Source organism: Nicotiana attenuata, chromosome 7, assembly GCF_001879085.1.
Source record: "Nicotiana attenuata strain UT chromosome 7, NIATTr2, whole genome shotgun sequence".
Classification (NCBI taxonomy): Eukaryota; Viridiplantae; Streptophyta; class Magnoliopsida; order Solanales; family Solanaceae; genus Nicotiana; species Nicotiana attenuata.
Genome location: NC_031995.1, coordinates 88,274,574 through 88,297,200, shown reverse-complemented (window position 1 = coordinate 88,297,200; position 22,627 = coordinate 88,274,574). Strand labels below are relative to the sequence as shown.

The 22,627-nt window shown below is 37.1% G+C and overlaps 3 protein-coding genes across 3 annotated transcripts; 2 read left to right on the top strand and 1 right to left on the bottom strand.

Moving 5' to 3' along the window:
* Positions 3,414-8,100, top strand: LOC109229434 (protein N-terminal glutamine amidohydrolase). Its single transcript, XM_019394870.1, has 6 exons — positions 3,414-3,555; positions 4,610-4,715; positions 5,250-5,327; positions 5,418-5,548; positions 6,039-6,163; positions 7,517-8,100. The coding sequence occupies exons 1-6, from the start codon at positions 3,491-3,493 to the stop codon at positions 7,705-7,707; spliced, it is 696 nt and encodes a 231-aa protein (XP_019250415.1). The 5' UTR covers positions 3,414-3,490; the 3' UTR covers positions 7,708-8,100.
* LOC109229433 (magnesium-chelatase subunit ChlH, chloroplastic) lies at positions 9,717-15,771 on the top strand. The gene is made up of 5 exons (XM_019394869.1): positions 9,717-11,390; positions 11,514-11,596; positions 12,732-14,534; positions 14,640-15,116; positions 15,218-15,771. The coding sequence occupies exons 1-5, from the start codon at positions 9,983-9,985 to the stop codon at positions 15,593-15,595; spliced, it is 4,149 nt and encodes a 1,382-aa protein (XP_019250414.1). The 5' UTR covers positions 9,717-9,982; the 3' UTR covers positions 15,596-15,771.
* LOC109229432 (probable glycosyltransferase STELLO1) lies at positions 16,415-22,621 on the bottom strand. Its single transcript, XM_019394868.1, has 3 exons — positions 20,707-22,621; positions 17,383-17,509; positions 16,415-17,170 (listed from the first exon to the last, which is right to left on the bottom strand). The coding sequence occupies exons 1-3, from the start codon at positions 22,413-22,415 to the stop codon at positions 16,703-16,705; spliced, it is 2,304 nt and encodes a 767-aa protein (XP_019250413.1). The 5' UTR covers positions 22,416-22,621; the 3' UTR covers positions 16,415-16,702.

The window sequence follows — 22,627 nt, the reverse complement described above, 5'->3', positions numbered from 1 at the left end:
ATTTATATGAACTTCACCTTTCCCGACAATTCCAAAGGTTCGCCATCTGCTAAATAAACCTTCCCGTATTTTCTACCAATATAATTATGGAATAATTATTTGTATGATATAGAGTGAAAGGATGCACTTGAGTCCAGAATCTAAGATTCGACTGGACTGTCTGCACAACAAATTAGTGCATCACCGACTTGTTCATCAATTATATTTTTTGAATTTTCTTCCTTCTTCTTCTTTGGTTCTCTACATTGACTACTATAGTGCCGTTTTTTATCACAGTTCCAACAAGTAATGTCCTTGCAACTTTTGGATTGCCCTATTCTCCTTGACTTTGATCTGCCACAACCATGCCTTTGTCCTCTTTGATTGCTTCTCCCCCTGTTTTCGGTATTAAAAGAAGATCCTGGGGAATCACTTGATTCTCTTTGGGGAGTATCTTCGCTTAGAACCAAGTCTCTAATATCATTCAATTTGAGTTTGGTATTTCCCTATGAGCTTCTGACTGCAGTTACCATTGCAGACCAACTCCCCGTAGAGATGATAGTAGAATCAATGCCTGACTTCATCATCAAATGTTATATTAACAGAACTCAACTGAGTTAATATTATATTAAACTCATTGATATGTTGTGCCAGATCCATCTTCCATCATCTTTAAGTTGAACAATTGATGCATCAAATAGACTTTATTTGAAGCAAATGGCTTCTCGTACATATTTGATAACACCTCCATCATGCCTGCAATGGTCTTCTCGTTAATTATGTTAAACGTCACATTTCGTGTTAGCGTTAAACGAATCATACCAAGAGTTTGGCGATCTAATAAATCTCAATCCGCTTTGGCCATATTCTCTGGCTTTACCTCGGTCAGAGGTAAGTATAATTTTTTCTAGTACAAATAATCCTCTATTTGCATTTTTCAGAATCCAAAACCTTTGCCATTGAACTTGTCAATCTTAACATTCCCTTCTTCCGGTGTCATTTTTCACAAAAAAATTTTTATGTGAATAATGTATGTGAATAGTAACGACGAATACTATTCCGTGTAAGAAAAAATATCTCAACCGTATAAGGTAGACAACAATCACTATTGGTGAATACTACTATCATTATTAATGATTAGTACTTCACTATTGTGAATAGTATTAGTAATGATGATCAATGGTGTCGCATTATTCTTGTGAATAGTACCTGTACCAATACCGTACTTTTGTACCAGAATTACACTATCTATGCTCTGATACCAATTGTTTTGAAGCGTGTCAGGCTAATATACCGAAAAAATATTGAAAAGAGAAAAGCAATAAATTGGACAAGACAAGACAAGACAAGACAAGATTTATGTGGTTCGACAATTTTTGCCTACTCCACGGCTACACAAAGAATAACTCTTTATTAATTGAAGAGAAAGAAGAAGTTGAGGAATGATTTACAATTGAGGAAGGGGATGCCTATTATAGGCAGAGCGTCTGCTGAAAGAAAATTTTCAGCGAATGTGAATACGAAGAGGACCACACCGCAAATTACGCGCATAATTTTTCTTTTACATTTGCAGCCGGCTAACTTTGACTTTTCCACATTTTCTTTCTACTCTTTTTCTCTTTGTCTTCTTTTACAGCTTTTGTTTTTCCACGTTTTCTTTCTTCTCCTTTTCTCTTTGTCTTCTTTTGCAGCTTTTGTCTTCTTTCTTTTATTTCTTTTACAGCTGGGTTTATTCCTTTCTGGGACAGCAACAACTACTACTGCTACTTATATACCCAGTCTTAAACAAGTTGAGGTCGATTATATGAATCTTCGGAAACTAGAGGGACAGCAACAACTACTACTGCTTCTACGCCTCAGTCTAAAATAAATTGGCCACCTCAGTCTTTCACTATTGATAAATTCTGACTTTAGTCTTTGTGATATCTGACTAAGCATATTTATCCTTCGATTAATTGGAATGTGTACTTTTAATCCCTTTGCTTATGAATATTCACAAATTTACTAGAATTATTTATCCTTTCATCGTTTAATTATTCATGTGTTATGTTAAATTTGTGTTGTTGTTAATATGATTCTAAACAGAGTCCAACTAGTATATATTTCTTACACATAGGGACCAAAAAAAATACGTTTTAATTAATTGAAGATTCAATGTGTTGAGTTATATATTACGAGGACAGAAATAAGAATTTACAAGTAACTGAGGGACTAAATTTATAGTCACACAAACTTCTAAGATTTGTTTCAAAGGACAAGCTTCTAAAGTGTTACATTTCTTTCGTGCATATAAATTGAAATGGAAAAAAATATACAAATATGCATTCATTATAGTTCTATATAACTAATATGTGAACTAAGCTACCCTTAAATAAAGGTATTTTAACATATTTATTGGTCGGCTAAAAAATAGCTGCTAGCCAACTATAAAAAGTATGCATTGATTATAAAAAATATATATTATATTTAAATTAAAAAAAATTATATTATATTTAAATATAAATATATATATATTTTTGACTATTATTTCGAGGGCAATTGTACCATAAATCCCAAATAAATTGTTAGCCAGTTTTCAGACTGGTAATTGAAAAATAACCTGTATTTGCAAAAGTCATTGACAAAATAACCACTATTTTGCTGCAACACGGAAAGTTTCAGCATAATATACTAGAGATTGGTGCACCTGTGTATGAACTTCAAGCATATTATGCTGAAGCTCCAGCACACAGAAAGTTCCAGCATAATATATTGGAGATTGGAGCACCTATATATAAACTTTCAGCATATTATATTGGACCAGTATATTATGCTGGAACTCCACTATATTATGCTGGAACTCCAGTATATTACTCTATCCGGTCCATAATAAGTGACCAATTTGCTTTTTTATTTTTTCCCAAAATAAGTGTCCATTTATATAATCAAGAAAAAATTCAATTTGTTTTTTCAAAATTACCCTTATGTATGTCTCCCTAAAAAGTCATTTACTCCTCACATTTGAGAAGAGAAGTAAGTGTTACTATAACTATGGTGCAACATTTAATGAAGGGTAGTTTAGTCACACTATTTTCATCTAGAATTTAGTATTTTCTTAATGGGTGTGGCCAAAGCAAATTGCTCACTTATTGTGGACCGGAGGGAATATACTGGAATTTCACATGTAAGAAATTCGAACTCCAATATATTATGCTGGAATATTTTTCGGATTTTGAATAGTATTTTCGTTTATCTTTACATAAAAAGTGACTAAATATCGATTACTTTTAAAATTATGACTATTTTTCAATTATCACTTGTAATTGTGACTATTTTTGAATTTCACCCCTTTTTCCCTACGCTTCTCAATACGAAACAAGAAAACTCTAGTAACAATAATTTGGACGTGAAATAAAGAAGTGGATGCCACGACGTCGTATAGTCTACTTATGTTATTTCCTGCTGATCTCTCTCTCTACTGAAGACTGAAACACTAAACCAAGAACTGCAGAATAAATATTTTTAGAGGAAAATGACGACTTCAAATTTGGAAGTTCCTTTGCAAGTTCCCACCTTTCATCATACCCCTTATTATTGGTATTCTCTCTCTCTTTTTTTTTGGGTGGGGGGGGGGGGGGATATGAGGGGGGGAGGTAGGGGTTGTGTATATATGCATTCTTGAAATACCGACATAGCTGGTGATTGCTGTTTCATGTTTGTTTATGAAATCTGATGCATAAAATGATGATACTATTTTGGTTTAAAGGCCTAATTTAAATGAATTTCACAGCTGACCAGTTTAAGAACCTGCCCTTTTTTTTTTCTTTTAAATCTTTTAGTACAAAAGTATATATGGAAATTTGGTCAAGATTCAAGAAAGCTGGTAGGACACCACTGTTATGAAAACCAAGTATTTTTGTGTAAATTTGTAAATGACTAAAGAACGAGCTGAAATTTTCTTTATAATGTGAATTAAACAGTTGAAGCCATAGTTTTTTTTTTTTTTTGGGTTTGGTCGGGTTTACCATCCGGTGTCCGATACCTGCATTGGAGCCTGACTATATCTGGATTTGCGTCGCGTAAGGTCCATTTAAGGGGAAACGCTCCCTAATGGGATTTTTTCCATACCAGGGCTCGAATCCGAGACCACTGTTTAGGGGTGAAGGGATCCTATGTATCCTACCACAATCCATGTTTGTAGTTGAAGCCATGGTAGAATGAGTAGAAAAATGGAATACTTATTCAATTATCTAAAAGAAGTAAATAAGAAAAGAACTTGTCAATCTTTTATTTGGTTGAAGAAATATAATGCACTTGTGCAAAATAAGCTGGAGGTATATCTTTGAGCTTATTTCGGAAGAAATTCGTCTCCCTTTCTGAAAATATCTGTTCATAATAAGAAGGGAACTTTTGAAACCCGTGCAATGTCTTTATTTAGAATTATTCAACCTAAGTACTTTTCTTCTTAAATTTGACATGTCCGTTTTTTAATTTCCATTCACTTTAAGCTTACTTACCGAGGATATAGAGGATTCATGTTACTGACCCCAACTAATTTAGAATAGAGGCACAGTTGATTGATTGATTAAGATTATCTAGCACTAATGAGAAGCATTTTCTTTCTGCTTTCTGTATTTACTTTTTATTACAGTGAGGAAAACGTCTACCTGCTATGCAAAAAGCTATGTGATGATGGGCTGGCAAATACCGATGGTTCTGATCTGTTTATTATTTTCATTTCCAATGAGAAGAAACAGGCAACTATTCTTTGCTCTTCCTCTGGTTACTCTTTACTTTCTTAAGAAGTTCATGAACTTCGCTGATACTTCATTGCAGTGAAAATGATACTCGTATAAGATGTGTTTTGCTACTAGTCAGGATAATTTATTCTGTTATACTAGCAAATAGTATATTGGATAATAAAAGTTGATGTTAACTGCAAGTCTTTGTTTGCAAATAGAATAGAGTCATAGACTAACCGTCTATAGCATTAGCTGAACTTGATCTTTTTGCTTACCATTTGACAATTCCTTGTTATGTATTAATCCGTACAATTTCTCTCTCTATCCCCAATTCCAACAAAGTAATAGGATGAAAGGAATTTCATGTATACACGTATCTGAAAATGCTCCTGGGCACTTAAATGAGTTAATGATAAATATGATTTAAACATTCTAGTACTTTGTTGCTTTCCAGCTTAGTTGTTTTAATAAAGGAGAGACGAGAATGGATGACAATTAAGTTGTTCCTATGTTATGGGCATGTTTAGTAATTTAATGACTTGCGTTCAGATTCCTCTGTGGCATCAGAAGGCTAGCCAGCGAGCAGAGGGAGTTATTCTGTGGGACTATCACGTCATCTGTGTACAGGTCAGATTAACCTACTTCTTTCTAGTATAAGCTTTTTAACTGTTTGGGATTTCATGTCCTTAAGAATATCTGGTTGCAATGTTAATGCAGAAAAAGGGAAATGGGAACTCTTCATCGCTAGTGTGGGATTTAGATTCAAGCCTTCCGATTCCATCTCCTCTTGGCTCCTATGTTGCTGAGAGCATTCGTCCATCAATTCAAATATTTTCAGAATTCAAAAGGTAATAACTTTTGTAGTCCCAAGACGAAATATGACTTAATTGAATACATCGATAAAGCTACATATCACTAGAATTTTTGTTCTTAAATGAGGAAGAACTATTATTTCATTCTCTTCCATAGGAGCTAGATATTTCATGTGCTCAAATTTAGAATTCTTAAACTTGTGATGCAAAAGTAGTTGTACTGCCTTTCTCTGTGTTATTCTCCGTTTCCGCCAGACGTCATCCGACCTTAAAATGTTTCTAACTTTCCTTCACACTACATGTTAAACATTTAAGCTCTACAGTGAATCTCACTTTTCTATTTATCTTTAAGAAATTAGCTTTATTTGTTGTCGATCATGTAATGGTGGTCTCATGAAATAAATAATGCTCCTTTACTGACCTTTCTCTGAAGAAACAATTCTTCTGGTGTTAAGCAATGTTGCCAATATCGTGCATGGATTTATAAGCTAACTGCAACCACATGAACCAACTTTGGAAATTTCAGGTTCTTTCGAGTCGTGCATACCCCTATATTTCTCCGACACTTTGCATCTGATAGAAGACATATGAAGGATTCTGCTGGAAATTGGATTGCTGAACCGCCATTGCACGAAGCTATTGTTGCTGAAGGTAAATACAGGAAATAAAAGTTTACAAAATTATGCTTTTGCCATTTGTTGGTAAATGTTGCCAGCGGGTAACTTCATTTTAATGAATGAAAGGACGTCTAGGTTAAATAATTGTTGCTCTCTTAAGTCGGCCACTTATTAAAGTTTCATAGCCTGCATGTTACTTAAGGCACCTAAACTCTGGTTATCTATGCATAAAAAACTCTCTTTAAATCAACTTACGTCTTACAGTAAAAAATAGTGGCATTTCTTTAATGCGTTTGCATTTATCAAAATACTCGGGCCATTTTGAAATTCTTAGAAGTTCAAGGAACTTTGGTGATTTCTCAAAACATACCTTTCAGTGAACCTAATCACGGATCACCTTTTGAATTATATAGTTGAAATCCTCAAAGTTTAGCTTGTCAGAGTGTACCTGAATATGTTCTGTATAAAGGTTCATTTAGGATCTATTGTTTCCTAAGTAGTTTACACATTGGAAACTTAAATAAACTTAAACATCATTATTTCTGGAAGAAGATTAAGGACAGCCCGGTGCACTAAGCTTCTTCTATGCGCGGGGTCCGGGGAAGGGCCGGACCACAAGGGTCTATTGTATGCAGTCTTACCCTACATTTCTGCAAGATGCTATTTCCACGGCTTGAACCTGTGACTTCCTGGTCACATGGCAACAATTTTACCAGTTGCGCCAAGGCTCCCTTCTGGAAGAAGATTCATGCAAAAAAAATTCAGAGCTATGATAGTTGAACCTTAATTGATGAAACAACTTTATCTTAATTGGTGTAAAATAAGTCGCTACGACTATGGTTGTTTACTGTTAAACTCGGTGGGCAAAGGTAGTCACTTCAAACACGGGAACTATTTCTTCTCCATTCTGATTTTAAGATTATTCTTATCTTTGGTAGATAAACATAACTTCGTTCCCTCGATATAATTTTTAACCCAGAAATTCTCAAATGCTTCCTCTAATTCGATTGTTCTCTTTTTCGCTTTGTTCATTATCTACGTAATAAACCTCAATAAGGAATTACCTTTTTGCTTGACAGTCAATTAGTTTGCTCCATATAATCTTGACTTGCTACACTCAACTAAATTTGGAGGTGGAAATATTGCATTAAAATTTGAAATACGTTACTGCATCCCATATCAAAATAACTAGCAGTTTGAACCAATACATTTGAGCTTCAAGTATTTTTTCATTGTTAAATAGGGAAAACACATTTACATTACCTATAAATCTGATTGGTAGCTCATGTGATTTAGGGTCATTTGGTGCATTTAGTGAGAAAATACGGTGACCTCTCGTTTATTTGAGTTATAGTTGCTAATTTTGTTCTGCATTTTGCTTGTACAGATGGAACCATACACAACCTGAACGAGTACATTACAGTCTCTCCAGACGATGTTGTGAAAAATGTCGGAGCTGATAATGTCAATGTTGTTTTCTCTGAAAAACTTGGCGTTGTAGTTGGTGAAAATGATTTGATGGAATTTTTCTCTTTGATTCCTAGTGGGGAGTTGAACAATGTACTAGCTGAAAGTTGAATTCATGCTCTAGGATGTTTACATTTCTAAAAAAACAGAAAAAGAAGTGTCTTGTGGAAATTTTGCAGATAGAGGCTGCTGTGGATTCCTCTCGAGCTGAGGGTCATTCGGAAGGTGTGCATACACATTACCTTCCCCAGATCCCACTTGTGGGATTCCACTGGGTTGTTGTTGTTAGGCTCGTGTAGACATCTATCTTACCAGATCAAAAAAAGAGCTGGTGTGGGTCAATTCTTGTTTTACCATGTTTTACCAAGTCTTTTTGGGGGTGATATTTTATTTTGTACAACTTGTGTAGACATTTTCTGGTGTTGGTGAACATGGTTGAAGGAGGTCATACCCTATTGTGCAGTGATTTCTTCTAAATACTACATTCACATGACTTATTAGAAATTTCTTAGCGACATTTCTTTTCTTTTATTAATGATGATGTCCGAGCCCGCTTGTTCGCGCATCAACTATTCCATTAGATATCTACTTTCTCCCAGCAACATAGATATCGGCTAACTCTGATCACTAAGGCTTAGACAAGCCGAAAGAAACCGCATGTTTGTAGTTTTAGCTATATTGAACCCCGGTCTCCAATGTTTGCACAAGTTTTTTTAGCTATATTTTTCACCACCTTCTCATTGGGTGTTCTAGAAACCTGGAATGCGACCAAAAAAAAAAAGGGAGTCTGAATATTCAAGAGAGACTTTAGCCTTAATCACTATAAATTCTAAGGATACTTTAATCTTTCAACCGTTCTTTCTTAAATTTCATGTCAACTCAAATTACACCATATAAAATGAACTCGAAAAACACCACATAAAATGAAATAGATGAAGTATACAATAGTAGAGTTTATAATCAATACTATTGTTACCACCAGCAATAAGTGGTTTATTTTCTTAAATCCTATGGGCCAAATTATGCTCCTATCAATTGTGGAAGAAACTCTGGGTAATTTCCTCTTCATTGTGAGATAAGTGGTAATAATTAATTCAGAAGTCTCTATCAATGCTGTATTATATTTCTTTTTCATCATGAGTTGGGACACTTGAACTAATAATTTCTTTTACATAATTATGGACACATTAACTACTAATTTTATCCTATTAATAAAATATAATTTTTTACACTAAAGTATAGTTTAACTTGTGATAGCAGATTATTTATTATTTTACCCGGGGATTTTAAGTTTAGTACATTAACAATATAAAGATCTTTTCACTATCATCATATTTTAAAATGTATATCATTTCTATCATGTTACTAATTAATGCTTATCATATCGATTTACATGTTATTATCTTATAGATGACCTAAATATATAAATATTTTTTAAATTATCTATGTTAAAACTTAACTCTTTACAGATTGATTACCAAGTAATATATATTTCTTAGCTTTATTACAAAAAGCATAGTTACTCGTTTGGCATATCTGCCTCAGAACACAATTCCAAAATATGAAATTGGACAAGTGTAATAATTTTATTTTTATTATTATACAAGTTCCAACTCCATTTATTTTGTCGTTTTTTTTTCTTTATTTAACAAAACTTCCTTGGTAGTTTACCTGGCAGAAAAGTAAGATACCTGGACCCATTGAGGTTCACACATAAAATATCATTTCCTTTTCACTCAGAGTCACAAACTCAAAAAATCAAAACCTTTACAAACAAAAGGAAATTAATAAATAACCCTCCAAAAAATTAAAAAAATTAAAAAAATCTTCCCTATATTCTCTCTCATCATAATCCACACTCCACACTCCCTGTTCTCTCTCTGCCCATTCCTTTATTTTAGGAAATCTAAACTGACCAATAGAAACTCAAGAATCATCATCAAACATGACCGCAATCAGATAGAAAATACAACAAAAAAGTACAAAATCTCATTTTCCTACCTCTTAAATTTACTTCCAACTTTTTGATACATACCCTTCTTGCCACGTGTCCCATTGTCTCACCACTAACTTAACAATAAAATAAAAACAGCTATATTTTCGCTCAAATTTCTTAACTTCCATAATAGCCACTACTCTTCACATAAAACTATAAACTTAGAACATTTCACTTGAAAAAAAAAAGTGAAGCAGAAATCTTTTCTCAGAACACATTCTATAGGAAGTTAATTAATTCAACTTCCACACTTCCAAGATTCTTGTTTCAAGTTTCTTTTAGTCTTTTTTCTTGGTTTTTTTTGAGTTTTTTTATACTCTTCTGTACATTTTGTGTAGAATCAAGAAACCAAAGAGTTAAAGTTTGAAACTTTTTTACAAGTTTGAAACAATGGCTTCTTTGGTTTCTTCACCATTTACATTACCAAATTCAAAAGTAGAACACTTGTCATCCATTTCTCAAAAGCATTACTTTCTTCACTCATTTCTTCCCAAGAAAACCAACCCCACTTACTCAAAATCACCAAAGAAATTCCAATGTAATGCTATTGGCAATGGTTTATTCACTCAAACAACTCAAGAAGTTAGGAGAATTGTGCCTGAAAATACTCAGGGACTTGCTACTGTGAAAATAGTCTATGTTGTATTAGAAGCTCAGTACCAATCATCACTTACTGCTGCTGTTCAAACACTGAACAAGAATGGTAAGTTTGCTTCTTTTGAGGTTGTGGGGTACTTGGTTGAGGAGCTTAGAGATCAGAGTACTTATAAAATGTTTTGTAAAGATCTTGAGGATGCAAATGTTTTTATTGGTTCATTGATTTTTGTGGAAGAATTGGCTTTGAAAGTGAAAACTGCAGTGGAGAAAGAAAGGGACAGACTTGATGCAGTTTTGGTGTTTCCATCAATGCCTGAGGTGATGAGGTTGAACAAGTTGGGATCTTTTAGTATGTCACAATTGGGGCAATCAAAAAGTCCATTTTTTGAGCTTTTTAAGAAGAAGAAATCTTCTTCTGCAGGTTTTTCTGATCAGATGTTGAAGCTTGTGAGGACATTGCCTAAGGTATTGAAGTACTTACCAAGTGATAAAGCTCAAGATGCTAGGTTGTACATACTAAGTTTGCAGTTTTGGCTTGGAGGTTCACCTGATAATTTGGTGAATTTCTTGAAAATGATATCTGGTTCTTATGTTCCTGCTCTTAAAGGGATGAAAATCGACTACTCCGATCCGGTTTTGTACTTGGATAATGGAATTTGGCACCCTTTGGCTCCTTGTATGTATGATGATGTGAAGGAGTATTTGAATTGGTATGCAACAAGAAGAGATACTAATGAGAAACTCAAGAGTTCAAATGCTCCTGTTGTTGGGCTGGTTTTGCAAAGGAGTCATATTGTTACTGGTGATGAGAGTCACTACGTGGCTGTGATCATGGAATTGGAGGCAAAAGGGGCTAAAGTTATCCCAATTTTCGCCGGTGGACTAGACTTTTCGGGGCCGGTTGAGAGATACTTCATTGATCCTATTACAAAGAAGCCTTTTGTGAATTCAGTAATATCACTTACTGGTTTTGCACTTGTTGGAGGGCCAGCAAGACAGGATCATCCAAGGGCTATTGAGGCTTTGATGAAGTTAGATGTGCCTTATATTGTGGCATTGCCTTTGGTTTTCCAAACAACAGAGGAATGGTTGAATAGTACTTTGGGGCTGCATCCTATTCAGGTGGCTCTACAAGTTGCTCTCCCTGAGCTGGATGGAGGCATGGAGCCCATCGTATTCGCCGGTCGCGATCCAAGAACAGGCAAGTATCTTTTTACTTCTTTGCTCTTTCCCTTAGCAATGTTGATTTCCATTTTTATTAGATATGAAATGCAAAAATATATTTAGTTTGATTAGTTTTCCTAACATTACTTGAAATATGCAGGGAAATCACATGCTCTTCACAAAAGAGTGGAGCAGCTTTGCACCAGGGCAATCAAATGGGGAGAGCTAAAGAGAAAAACAAAGGTATGTGTGCTGAAATATTGGTTCTTGCCCCCTAGTCTTGAAATATTGGTTCTATTCATATTGGTTTAGATTAAAAGATAAGATTTTGTTTAGTGGTTTTAAGGTAATGCATTGGCTAATAGAAATAATGAAACACCTCAAAAAGGTGCTTAGACCAAGGGTAAATTTCACAAATGGTCATATAACTTAGTTATTCCAATGACAATTGATTTGATATGAGAAAGTGTAATTAACATTGTCAATTGCTTGCAAATACTTGACAAGTAATCAACAATGTCAAGTTGTCTTAGAGCAACGGTCAAGTTGTCTTTGTGTCCGTGTGACATATAGGTCACGGGTTTGAGCCGTGGAATCAGCCATTGATGTTTGCACTAGGGTAGGCCCCTTTGCCCTTCCCCGGACCCTGCAGGATGCTTTGTGTACCGGGCTGCCCAATTACTCGCAAATCCTGATTAACATGACCCAATTTCTTTGAGTAAGTGGAAATTAATTTGGACCATTGATAGAACTCTTTTATCTTTCACTTAGAAATACTATTTGATGTACAGATGTTTAAGAGTTCCCTCCTTCTATTGTTTAAACTTTGATCACTTTCATTAGGACTTCAGCAAGTCTCATGGATTCTGAAATGACTGTTTTGATATTTTATCATGATCACAAGTTGCAAATTAGGATAAAATTTTCGTACGCTACCAGGAATTTTCCATTTTCCTGTTTAGGGTCAGAATTGTACAATTTCTCTGTCTTACAATGGTCATAGACCAAAGGGACAACAATATTGAAACTTGGAGACCTTTGGTTCCCTTTTCATAATTCTCCCTAAATGTGTATTATGATCTTTATTAGCTAGAATTAGAAGGGGAGCCTTGGTGTAACTGGTAAAGTTGCTGCCATGTGACAAGGAGGTCATGAGTTCGAACCGTGGAAACAGCCTCTTGTAGAAATGCAGGGTAAGGCTGCATATATTAGACCCTTGTGGTCCGGCTCTTCCCCGGACCCTGCGCCTAGCGGGAGCTTAGTGCACCGAGCTGCTCTTTTATTAGCTAGAATTATTTGGTGGATTTTTTAATCTAATTATGTTGCATTATAACAATTTCTGCTACTGATGCTCAATGTGTAACCTAACAATGTGCAGGCTGAGAAGAGGTTGGCAATCACTGTCTTCAGCTTTCCTCCAGACAAAGGCAATGTTGGAACTGCTGCATACTTGAATGTCTTTGCCTCCATATACTCTGTGCTCAAAGATCTCAAGAAAGACGGCTACAACGTTGAGGGGCTGCCTGAGACTTCTGCAGAACTGATTGAAGAAGTAATTCACGACAAAGAAGCTCAGTTCAGCAGCCCAAATCTTAACATAGCTTACAAGATGAGCGTTAGAGAATACCAGAAGCTAACCCCCTATGCTACTGCTCTTGAAGAGAACTGGGGGAAAGCACCTGGTAATTTGAACTCTGATGGAGAAAACCTCTTGGTATATGGTAAACAGTATGGTAATGTCTTTATCGGTGTTCAGCCCACATTTGGATACGAGGGTGACCCGATGAGACTTCTGTTCTCCAAATCAGCTAGCCCTCACCATGGTTTTGCTGCATACTATTCCTTTGTGGAGAAAATTTTCAAAGCTGATGCAGTTCTCCACTTTGGTACTCATGGTTCTCTTGAGTTCATGCCAGGTAAACAGGTGGGAATGAGCGATGCTTGTTTCCCTGATAGTCTCATTGGGAACATTCCCAATGTCTATTACTATGCAGCAAATAACCCATCTGAAGCAACTATTGCTAAACGAAGGAGTTATGCGAATACCATTAGCTACTTGACTCCTCCGGCTGAGAATGCTGGACTCTACAAGGGACTCAAGCAGCTCAGCGAGCTCATTTCCTCATACCAATCTTTGAAAGACTCAGGCCGTGGCCAACAGATTGTGAACTCTATCATCAGTACAGCTAGACAGTGTAATCTTGACAAGGATGTTGATCTTCCAGAAGAAGGGGAGGAAATCTCGGCCAAAGAGCGTGACCTTGTGGTAGGAAAAGTATACTCTAAGATTATGGAGATCGAGTCTCGTCTTCTTCCGTGTGGACTTCACATCATTGGTGAACCTCCAACAGCGATGGAAGCAGTTGCTACTCTTGTCAATATTGCTGCATTGGACCGTCCTGAAGAGGGCATTTCTGCCCTTCCATCTATATTGGCTGCAACGGTTGGTAGAAGCATTGAGGAGATTTACAGAGGAAATGACCAGGGCATCTTACGAGATGTGGAGCTGCTCCGTCAAATTACTGAGGCATCACGTGGAGCAATATCAGCATTTGTCGAACGTACGACAAACAACAAGGGTCAGGTTGTGAATGTCAATGACAAGCTAACCTCAATCCTTGGTTTTGGTATAAATGAACCATGGATCCAGTATTTGTCAAACACCCAATTTTACAGAGCTGATAGGGAAAAGCTCAGAGTCCTATTCCAGTTCTTGGGAGAGTGTCTGAAGCTAATTGTCGCTAACAACGAGGTGGGAAGCTTGAAACAGGCTCTAGAAGGGAAATATGTTGAACCAGGTCCAGGAGGAGATCCGATCAGAAACCCGAAAGTTTTGCCTACTGGGAAAAACATCCATGCTTTGGACCCACAAGCCATTCCCACAATAGCAGCAGTGCAGAGTGCCAAAATTGTTGTTGAAAGATTGTTGGAGAGGCAAAAGGCCGACAACGGTGGCAAGTACCCGGAGACTGTTGCTCTGGTTCTTTGGGGAACAGACAACATCAAGACCTATGGAGAGTCATTGGCACAGGTTATGTGGATGATTGGTGTTAGGCCAGTTACAGACTCGTTAGGACGGGTTAACCGGGTGGAACCTGTTAGTCTTGAAGAGCTTGGAAGGCCTAGAGTTGATGTTGTTGTCAACTGCTCTGGGGTGTTCAGAGATCTCTTCATCAATCAAGTATTGGCACTAGTGCAATATCAAGCTGTTCTATTTACAATATCTTCTGCTTGTTCTATTAGATTACAAACACAGATGATGATTATTGTTTTTTTGTTCCAACAGATGAATCTCCTTGACCGAGCAGTCAAGATGGTTGCAGAGCTCGACGAGCCAGAAGACCAAAACTACGTCAGGAAACATGCACTAGAACAAGCAAAAACACTCGGAGTTGATGTTCGTGAAGCTGCTACAAGGATCTTCTCAAATGCTTCAGGATCTTACTCCTCCAACATTAACCTTGCTGTTGAGAATTCAACATGGAACGATGAGAAGCAACTTCAAGACATGTACTTGAGCCGAAAGTCATTTGCATTTGACTCTGATGCTCCTGGTGTTGGCATGACTGAGAAGAGGAAAGTTTTTGAGATGGCTCTTAGCACGGCTGACGCCACATTCCAGAACCTTGACTCCTCAGAAATTTCACTCACAGACGTGAGTCACTACTTCGATTCAGACCCAACCAACCTTGTGCAAAACCTCAGGAAAGACGGGAAGAAGCCTAGTGCATACATTGCTGACACCACTACTGCTAATGCTCAGGTGAGTGTTATCGCTTGTTAGTTAACTTGGAAAGTGTTACTCATTCAGTTGACAGAAGCTCTTTTACTTTATGTCTAATGCCTCAATTTGTGATGATTCAGGTACGTACATTGTCCGAGACAGTGAGGCTTGATGCAAGAACAAAGTTGTTGAACCCAAAGTGGTATGAAGGCATGCTTTCAACTGGCTACGAGGGTGTTCGTGAGATTGAGAAACGATTAACTAACACAGTGGGGTGGAGTGCAACTTCAGGCCAAGTTGATAATTGGGTGTACGAAGAAGCCAACACAACCTTCATTCAAGACGAGGAGATGTTGAACAGGCTCATGAACACAAACCCAAATTCTTTCAGGAAGTTGCTTCAGACATTCTTGGAAGCCAACGGGCGTGGATACTGGGAAACTTCTGCAGAGAACATTGAGAAACTCAAGCAATTATACTCAGAAGTTGAAGACAAGATTGAGGGAATCGATCGATAAATGTATAGCAAAAAGAATGATCTCTGATTATTGCTCATCTGTTTCCTAACTGTTTCTGATGTGAATTCCTTTGACAGTCCCCAGTGTAATTTTGTTCATCTTTGGGGATGTCCTACTACTTCTATGATAAAATACTGCTTCCATTTATTTAAATTTGAGCTTGAAACTTGCAATTGTCTTCATCTTCTCAAAATGTTACTTCTACAGTAGGTATGGTATGACGGAAGTCATTTTTCAGGAAAATATTTGTTATGAGAAAATCATTTTCTGGTGATCGGTAACTAGAAATCATTTTTCAAGGAAAACATATCCATCAAAGAGGAGAATGGTCGGAAATCATTTTACTTACAATTATCTTGACTATTAAATTTCATATTATTTGTTCCAACTAACACTTAGACGTTATTATTAATAATTAGTACTCAAAAGATTCATCATAAAACTCTCGGTTGCTAATAATATTATAGCTCTTCAATATATATATTTTTCCGCAAAATATGTTCTACTCACCAACCAAACATGGAAAACATTTATCACGGAAATGACTTCTGTCTTACCAAAGCACACTCCAAATGTGTCAACTGTAGTCTTGGGACATTCATAGTTCAACTACTCGAACATCATCAACGACCCGGTGAAATCCCACTAGTGGGGTCTAGGGAGGGTAATGTGTACGCATACCTTACCCTTACCCCGAGGGGATAGAGAGGCTGTTTCCGAAAGACCCTGGGCTCAAGAACTGTTCGAACATCAAAATTTTAAAAAAAATATGAAAGCAAAATTAACTTTCTCATCTGTATACATGTAAAGGACTGAAGATGTACAAAGAATGTTCTGTGGAACTTTAGCATATTCAAAAGCAAAATGAAAATCAGAAGAAAGCTAGTAGCACAGTTTTCTCCTTTAATTCTCTTGCAACAAAATTTTTTGAGAGTTAAAATAGTAGTACAACAAAAATCTACAAGAGCACAAAACCTTCCTTTCACCCCATTCCCCCAACTAAAGAATGGTATAAAAGAATAGCAGAATTCAGCTGCACATAAACTTTACATGTTTTACATTTTCCCTGTGGGACCCTTCAGTATCTTTACTGAATCTATCATTACACTATACCATCTCCATTAACAGGGGATCACCTGCTGCCATAACTCTGATCAGCTTTATGAACTCTTGTTCACTTGACACTTTCCATGGGTGAATTGCAGGCGCTTCGGCTGAATAAAATGTCGTCAAATTACCCCGAGGCTTCTTCTTGTAAATCATTGAATTCAACACTGAATCAAAATTCTGTGGAGAATCCATAGCCATAAAAAACATTGGCACTGCAACCTTATGATGCATGTCTAGATTCCCCACTAGATTAACGAGATCGACAAAGTCGGATACAAAACGTCGAGGGACGTAGAATATCTCTGAACTGCAAAGCGTTAAGGTCTCGTCACCTTTCATCGACTCTTTGTAATTGACTTGCAAATGTGCTGGCATTGTCGCTACCACTTTCTTAACTACGTCTGCTTGCTTCACAAACCAGTCTGAATTTCCAGCAACTGAAACAGAGTGCCATGACTTGGATAACTGCATGAATAAGAAAAACATGAGACGACTATGAATAACAGCAAGGAAGTACAAGTAAAAACATAAGAAACGAAAGAGTGGAACAGTAAAATGCCTTCAATTAAACCATAAAAAGTAGGAATTGGCTGAATTTGTAACAAGTAACAAAAAATAGAAACTCCCACTAACAAGAAGTTGATACCAAAATTAAGGACTTCATATTTTGTACTTACCTTGTTTGTTATCCAGAGCTTAGACTTGTCAGCTTGAAGTAAGTTCCAGTAATTAAGGATAGTATCGTCTTGAAGAAATAGAAAGCCTTCTGCACTAGAGTATCTATCAAATAACTTTGGCGCATACCTGAAACAAAATTTGCCAACATTCTATTTAGTATTTAAATCATGAATATCGGAACTTTCATGTAGCCAAGATAAAAATTTAGACAAACACGATTAGAATAGCTTTCGAATAAAAAGAATAACTAGAAAGTCATGGTATTTTTGCATATGGCTATGGTAGGAGTATATTCCATTACTGCTAGCACTGATTTACTGGTTGGTATAACAAGAGTCACAGATTGCAACAAGTGTTGTACCAAAGTTCTATCCAACACTGAATTAGAATAGGAGTGAAGCAATTAGATGTTTAGAAAAAGCCTACACCGTTTCATTTAATGAGCTTATCAACAATCAAAGGGTGGAGTTATAAGTTTGAAGCAAATTCTCCCTCAAGCACCATTATAGCAGTAGGTCCGGTGTAGCACAAATATCCCCACTTTTTTTCCGAGAAAGGTAACTAATAAGTATTACCACATTTACAGCCAGGCTTGATGCCCTTTTCCTCTCCAACACTGCACCTGGTGTATCCAAAAATATAGATCACATATGTATGATCACTAGTCTGAAACTTCATTCTCAAACACCTCTTTTTCCCGTTCTCCTCAACTACTACTCTTCGCGCCAAACTATTTCAAATTGACTCACGTGATCAAGACTTCTTATGTTGTCTACGACCATCTCACCAAAATATGATCTTGAAGAATTTCGGCCACAGAAGCCTCCTGTTTGTACAGACCATTATATTGCAGTCGCCATATGCAATGCCAATCTCCTAACCCAACATATAGTGCAGCGGTCTTAGAACACAAAAATATTCTGCCCGCGAGTACGTTAATGGAGACGCATTAATATGCTAGATGTTACAAAATATTCCATGAATGATGAGCTGCATTTTATTGAACTATTTCACTTCAGTGTGAGTCGGATATTTTTATATTAAGGAAAAGTAGTTGATGAATTTCAAGCAGTTACAACTTAATAGTTTCAGGTCACACTCCAACATCATTTGCAGCAAATCCTCGAGTCAAACTCAACACTTTATGCTAGTAACAAGCTAAAAACTCTCCAGAAAAAAAGAAAGAAACTGGCAACCTTTATACCATCAAGTGCAGAAACAGCCAAATGTCCAACGTGAATCTATCATAAAATCACAAACATAAAGTATGCATTTGCATGGATATACTAATGCATCTTGCATATCTAGAAATGACCAACATCTCATTAAATTGAGCTGCTACTGAAATCACTAGTGCACCATGCATCGTCAGTGAGATTCAAGCAGATAAGGTTGAACACTTATACCCATGGATATAAACGTATAAGAAGGGCTGGATCAGAAGAAGAATGATCATCAAGCAACTAATAAAGAGCGAAGTTAGGAAGATGCTTTTGGGAATTTGGAGAGGAAGGGGGAGCGAGACTGAGTACAAGAGCTTGCAGGTTGAGGGTTGTGAGGTTTTGTCATTCTGCTTCCGTTTTCAGTTAGTGATCTTTCCCCACCTTGATCCTTATATTAAGAGGAGAGGAAAAAAAAGAAAAGAAGTTGAGTTCTCCTTCAAGTATGAGTTGAATGATTTCACTAATCAGGTGATATTTTGGTATCTTCGAGGTTGTGGTACTTTGAGTAGGAGAAAATGATTTGACTTCACCATACTATCCCATGACAGTTTTCTCATCATACTGTAAAAAGAGGAATTCCTACCCAATAAGTAAGACTTCCTCCTTACATCATTTTCAACTCATTTTCTTCTGTTTATAACGTTGATCTTTATGTTCTCTATTACTTGGTACTTTTCTGCTTCTATTAATCAACTAAGAATTCTTCTTCAGGGTTATAACTATAAAACAAAGTTTAAAAAAGAAGAAAAAGAAATTTCAGAAGATTTAGAGTGCATTGAGGAAGTGAATGGCTAATGGTGAGAAATGTCAAGGAAATGCTTCTTGGCTGGGAATTTTAGAGCAGAAGAAGGAGAAATAGAGCATAGGACATGGCCCCTCTGGCACTCATGTGGACCATTTACAAGAGGGAAACCAAAGGTCGTCGGAGAGGATCTAAAAATACTTCACAGACCAGCGATGGTTAGACCGGCCATGTTGTATAGGGCTGAATGTTGCCAGTTAAGAACTCACATATCCAGAAGATGAAAGTAGCAGAAATGAGGATGTTGAGATGGATGTGCAGGCACACTAGGATGGATAAGATTAGGAATGAAGATATTCGGGAGAAGGTGGGCGTGGCTCCCATAGATGACAAGATGCGAGAAGCGAGGCTCAGATGGTTCGGGCACGTACAGAGGAGAAGCCCAGATGCCCTGGTAAGGAGGTGCAAGCAGTTGGCGTTGGTGGGTACGAGGAGAGGTAGAGGGAGGCCTAAAAAGTACGGGGGAGAGGTGATCAGGCGGGATATGGCGAGACTTCAGATCTCCGAGGACATGACCCTTGAGGAAGCTGTGGAGGTCGAGCATTAAGGTTGTCGGTTAGGAGGTAGTTGAGCATATTTTTTCTACTTCGTACCAGTGTGAGGCTAGTCTGATAGGATTTTGTCTTAGACTGCTAGTGGTCAATGTTGTGTTCACACTACTCTTCCGTTTTCATAGTGTCGGGCCTTATTTATTGGTTATTGTATTTGTTTTTCATCTATTTACTGGTTCTTATGATGTTGTTATTATTTCTATGGTTTCTGTTGATGGTACTGAGATATTGTCTCTTTTCGTCTTCTTGAGCCGAGGGTTTATCGGAAACAGCCTCTCTACTCCCTCGGGGTAGAGGTAAGGTCTGGGTACACACTACCCTCCCTAGACTCCACTTGTGGGATTTTACTGGGTCGTTGTTGTTGTTGTATTCTTACCTTTTGTTATTTCTTGTAAATATTTGGAGCACTTATGAGATCTGATTAATAACATCATTAGTTCCTCTTTTACATATTTTGAGATTCTCTACCTTTTCTATACAGCTTGTATACAGGGTCCTGACTTTTCCTATTATATCAGTACAACCATTACTTAATTAGGAAGGCAGGTTCATCAATAATTCGTTCTCACTCTTGCCTGACAACTCTCAGTGAGCTTACTGATTTATCTATTGATCACCTCTACCAAAAGAATGGAAACAAATGTATACCAAATAATAGTTTCTGAGAAAGGTAAACATTCAACAGAAACCATAAACTTATTACCAAAAAAACTAAAAATTGAAAGAAAAAGGATATTGATGACTAACCTGTAAATATAATCCACATTTCCTTTTTCAACGGCAAGATCTACATTCTTCTGGTTGGACAATATGATAACCGTCTTAAATATCCTGCCGTAAAGCAATCTCCACTCCAAGGCAGTACGTTCAACAGGTCCACTACAAAAGATTACGAGCACAACATTGCCAAAATTCTTCCTCCACTTGATCAAATTGGCGATTTCATAATTCACTGTACCTATCTCTTCTACACCAAGATGCACAGATGGCAACTTCTGAGGTACAAATTCCTTCCTGTCGCCATGGCCTATACTTGCCCTTGGCCGATCCAACTCCAAAGACATTAGTCGCGGCTGCATGTACCCAACAGCAAGCAAATCTTGAAGCCATGCAGCAGTAAACTTGACATCTTGCTCTGTCCAAAAGCCTTCTTCGGCCATTGCATAGCTTAACTCCAAAATCTTTTCAAACAACCTGTGTTTACCTGATCTCCACGCTACCAAAAACTTGGTTAAACGGCCAACATTCACGTGTAGATCTTTCTCTTCTGAAAAAGGATATCCCTCGATTCTATCATACCGATGAATAGTGGGAGGATACACTACAACATATCCACCAATCTCCCATAATAGCCTCTGTGCCCAATATCCTCTTAAAACATCAGAAGCCATTGTACTAACAGAAACTGGCAGCATCAAACCCCAAAATGCAGATGAATGAAAAATCGTATTAAACGAATTAACTGGCACCATCATACCCTGGGGCAACGCCACTTTCGGTGCATGCTCATCGAATCTAATATCAAACGCTTCAATCCCTGACTTCCTAGTAAAATAAAACACCGAATCCACATCCGGTAAACCATTCGAGATCCCTTGCTGGATAAACTGCCTTCCACCAAAAATCTCAGTGTAAAACTCCTCATGTCCAATCTCACCCACATTTTCCAATGGCAAACCTCTAGGCCAAACGGAACGTTGCCCGAAATGGATATAAGGGTTCACCACAGTCCTATTAGGATTATCATGACTATACTGCAAAATCACCTCTTGCCTAGCACCCTCACCAATCAATTCAACATCAAAATGTTTGCCAATATCATCATCAATCACAACACCGCGATCATCGACATCCAAAATCTTTTTAGCACCATGTTGTATAGCAAACAAATAACCAACACTTTTTCTAACATAAGAATCATAAGGCAAGTAATCAACAACCCTATATCCTAACTTAGCTTGCATTTCCAAAGACAAGTAAATTGTACCTTTCAAAATCCAATCTTTAGGAGTTTTTGAATTCCCAATTGCAAGAACCTGCCACCCTTTTATCCTTACCAGCTTTTTAAGCTCTTCTGATGGATAATGTGAAACAGAAACCACAATCCATTTCTCAGATTTAAAATTTGCATAAGGTGTAGACTTATCTGAGATTCTTGGTATATCATTCCACTTAATTCTGGGAAATTCAGGTTTAATAGAGTGAGTTTGAGTTGACTGCAAACAAAGGAGTGTAGTGGTGTCACCAGCAGCGCTATGGAGGTAGAAAAAAATGGCAATTGTGGAGATTAAGAGTAAAAAGGTGAGAACTTTGTAAAGATTTTCAGAAACCCATGTGGAAAAATCAAGATTCTTGCCATTTGATGATACTGATAAGGGAATTGATGATCTTTCCCTTGTGGGTTTTGGTCCTTTTGGTGATTTAGGACCAGAACCCTCACGATCTTGGACTAACATTGAAATCCCACCACCTCAATTCACACACACACACACACACAGAGTAGACAAAAATGTGACTAAAGTTTGAATCTTTATATGAAAAAGTTCAAGTCTTGATTCTTAAATCTAGCATTTGACTCAAGTTTGAATCTTTAAGAGTATGTGAAATGTTACAAAGTGAGTGTTTTTGTGTTTGCCGACAGGGGATGGATTTGGGTTTGGGGGGTGTG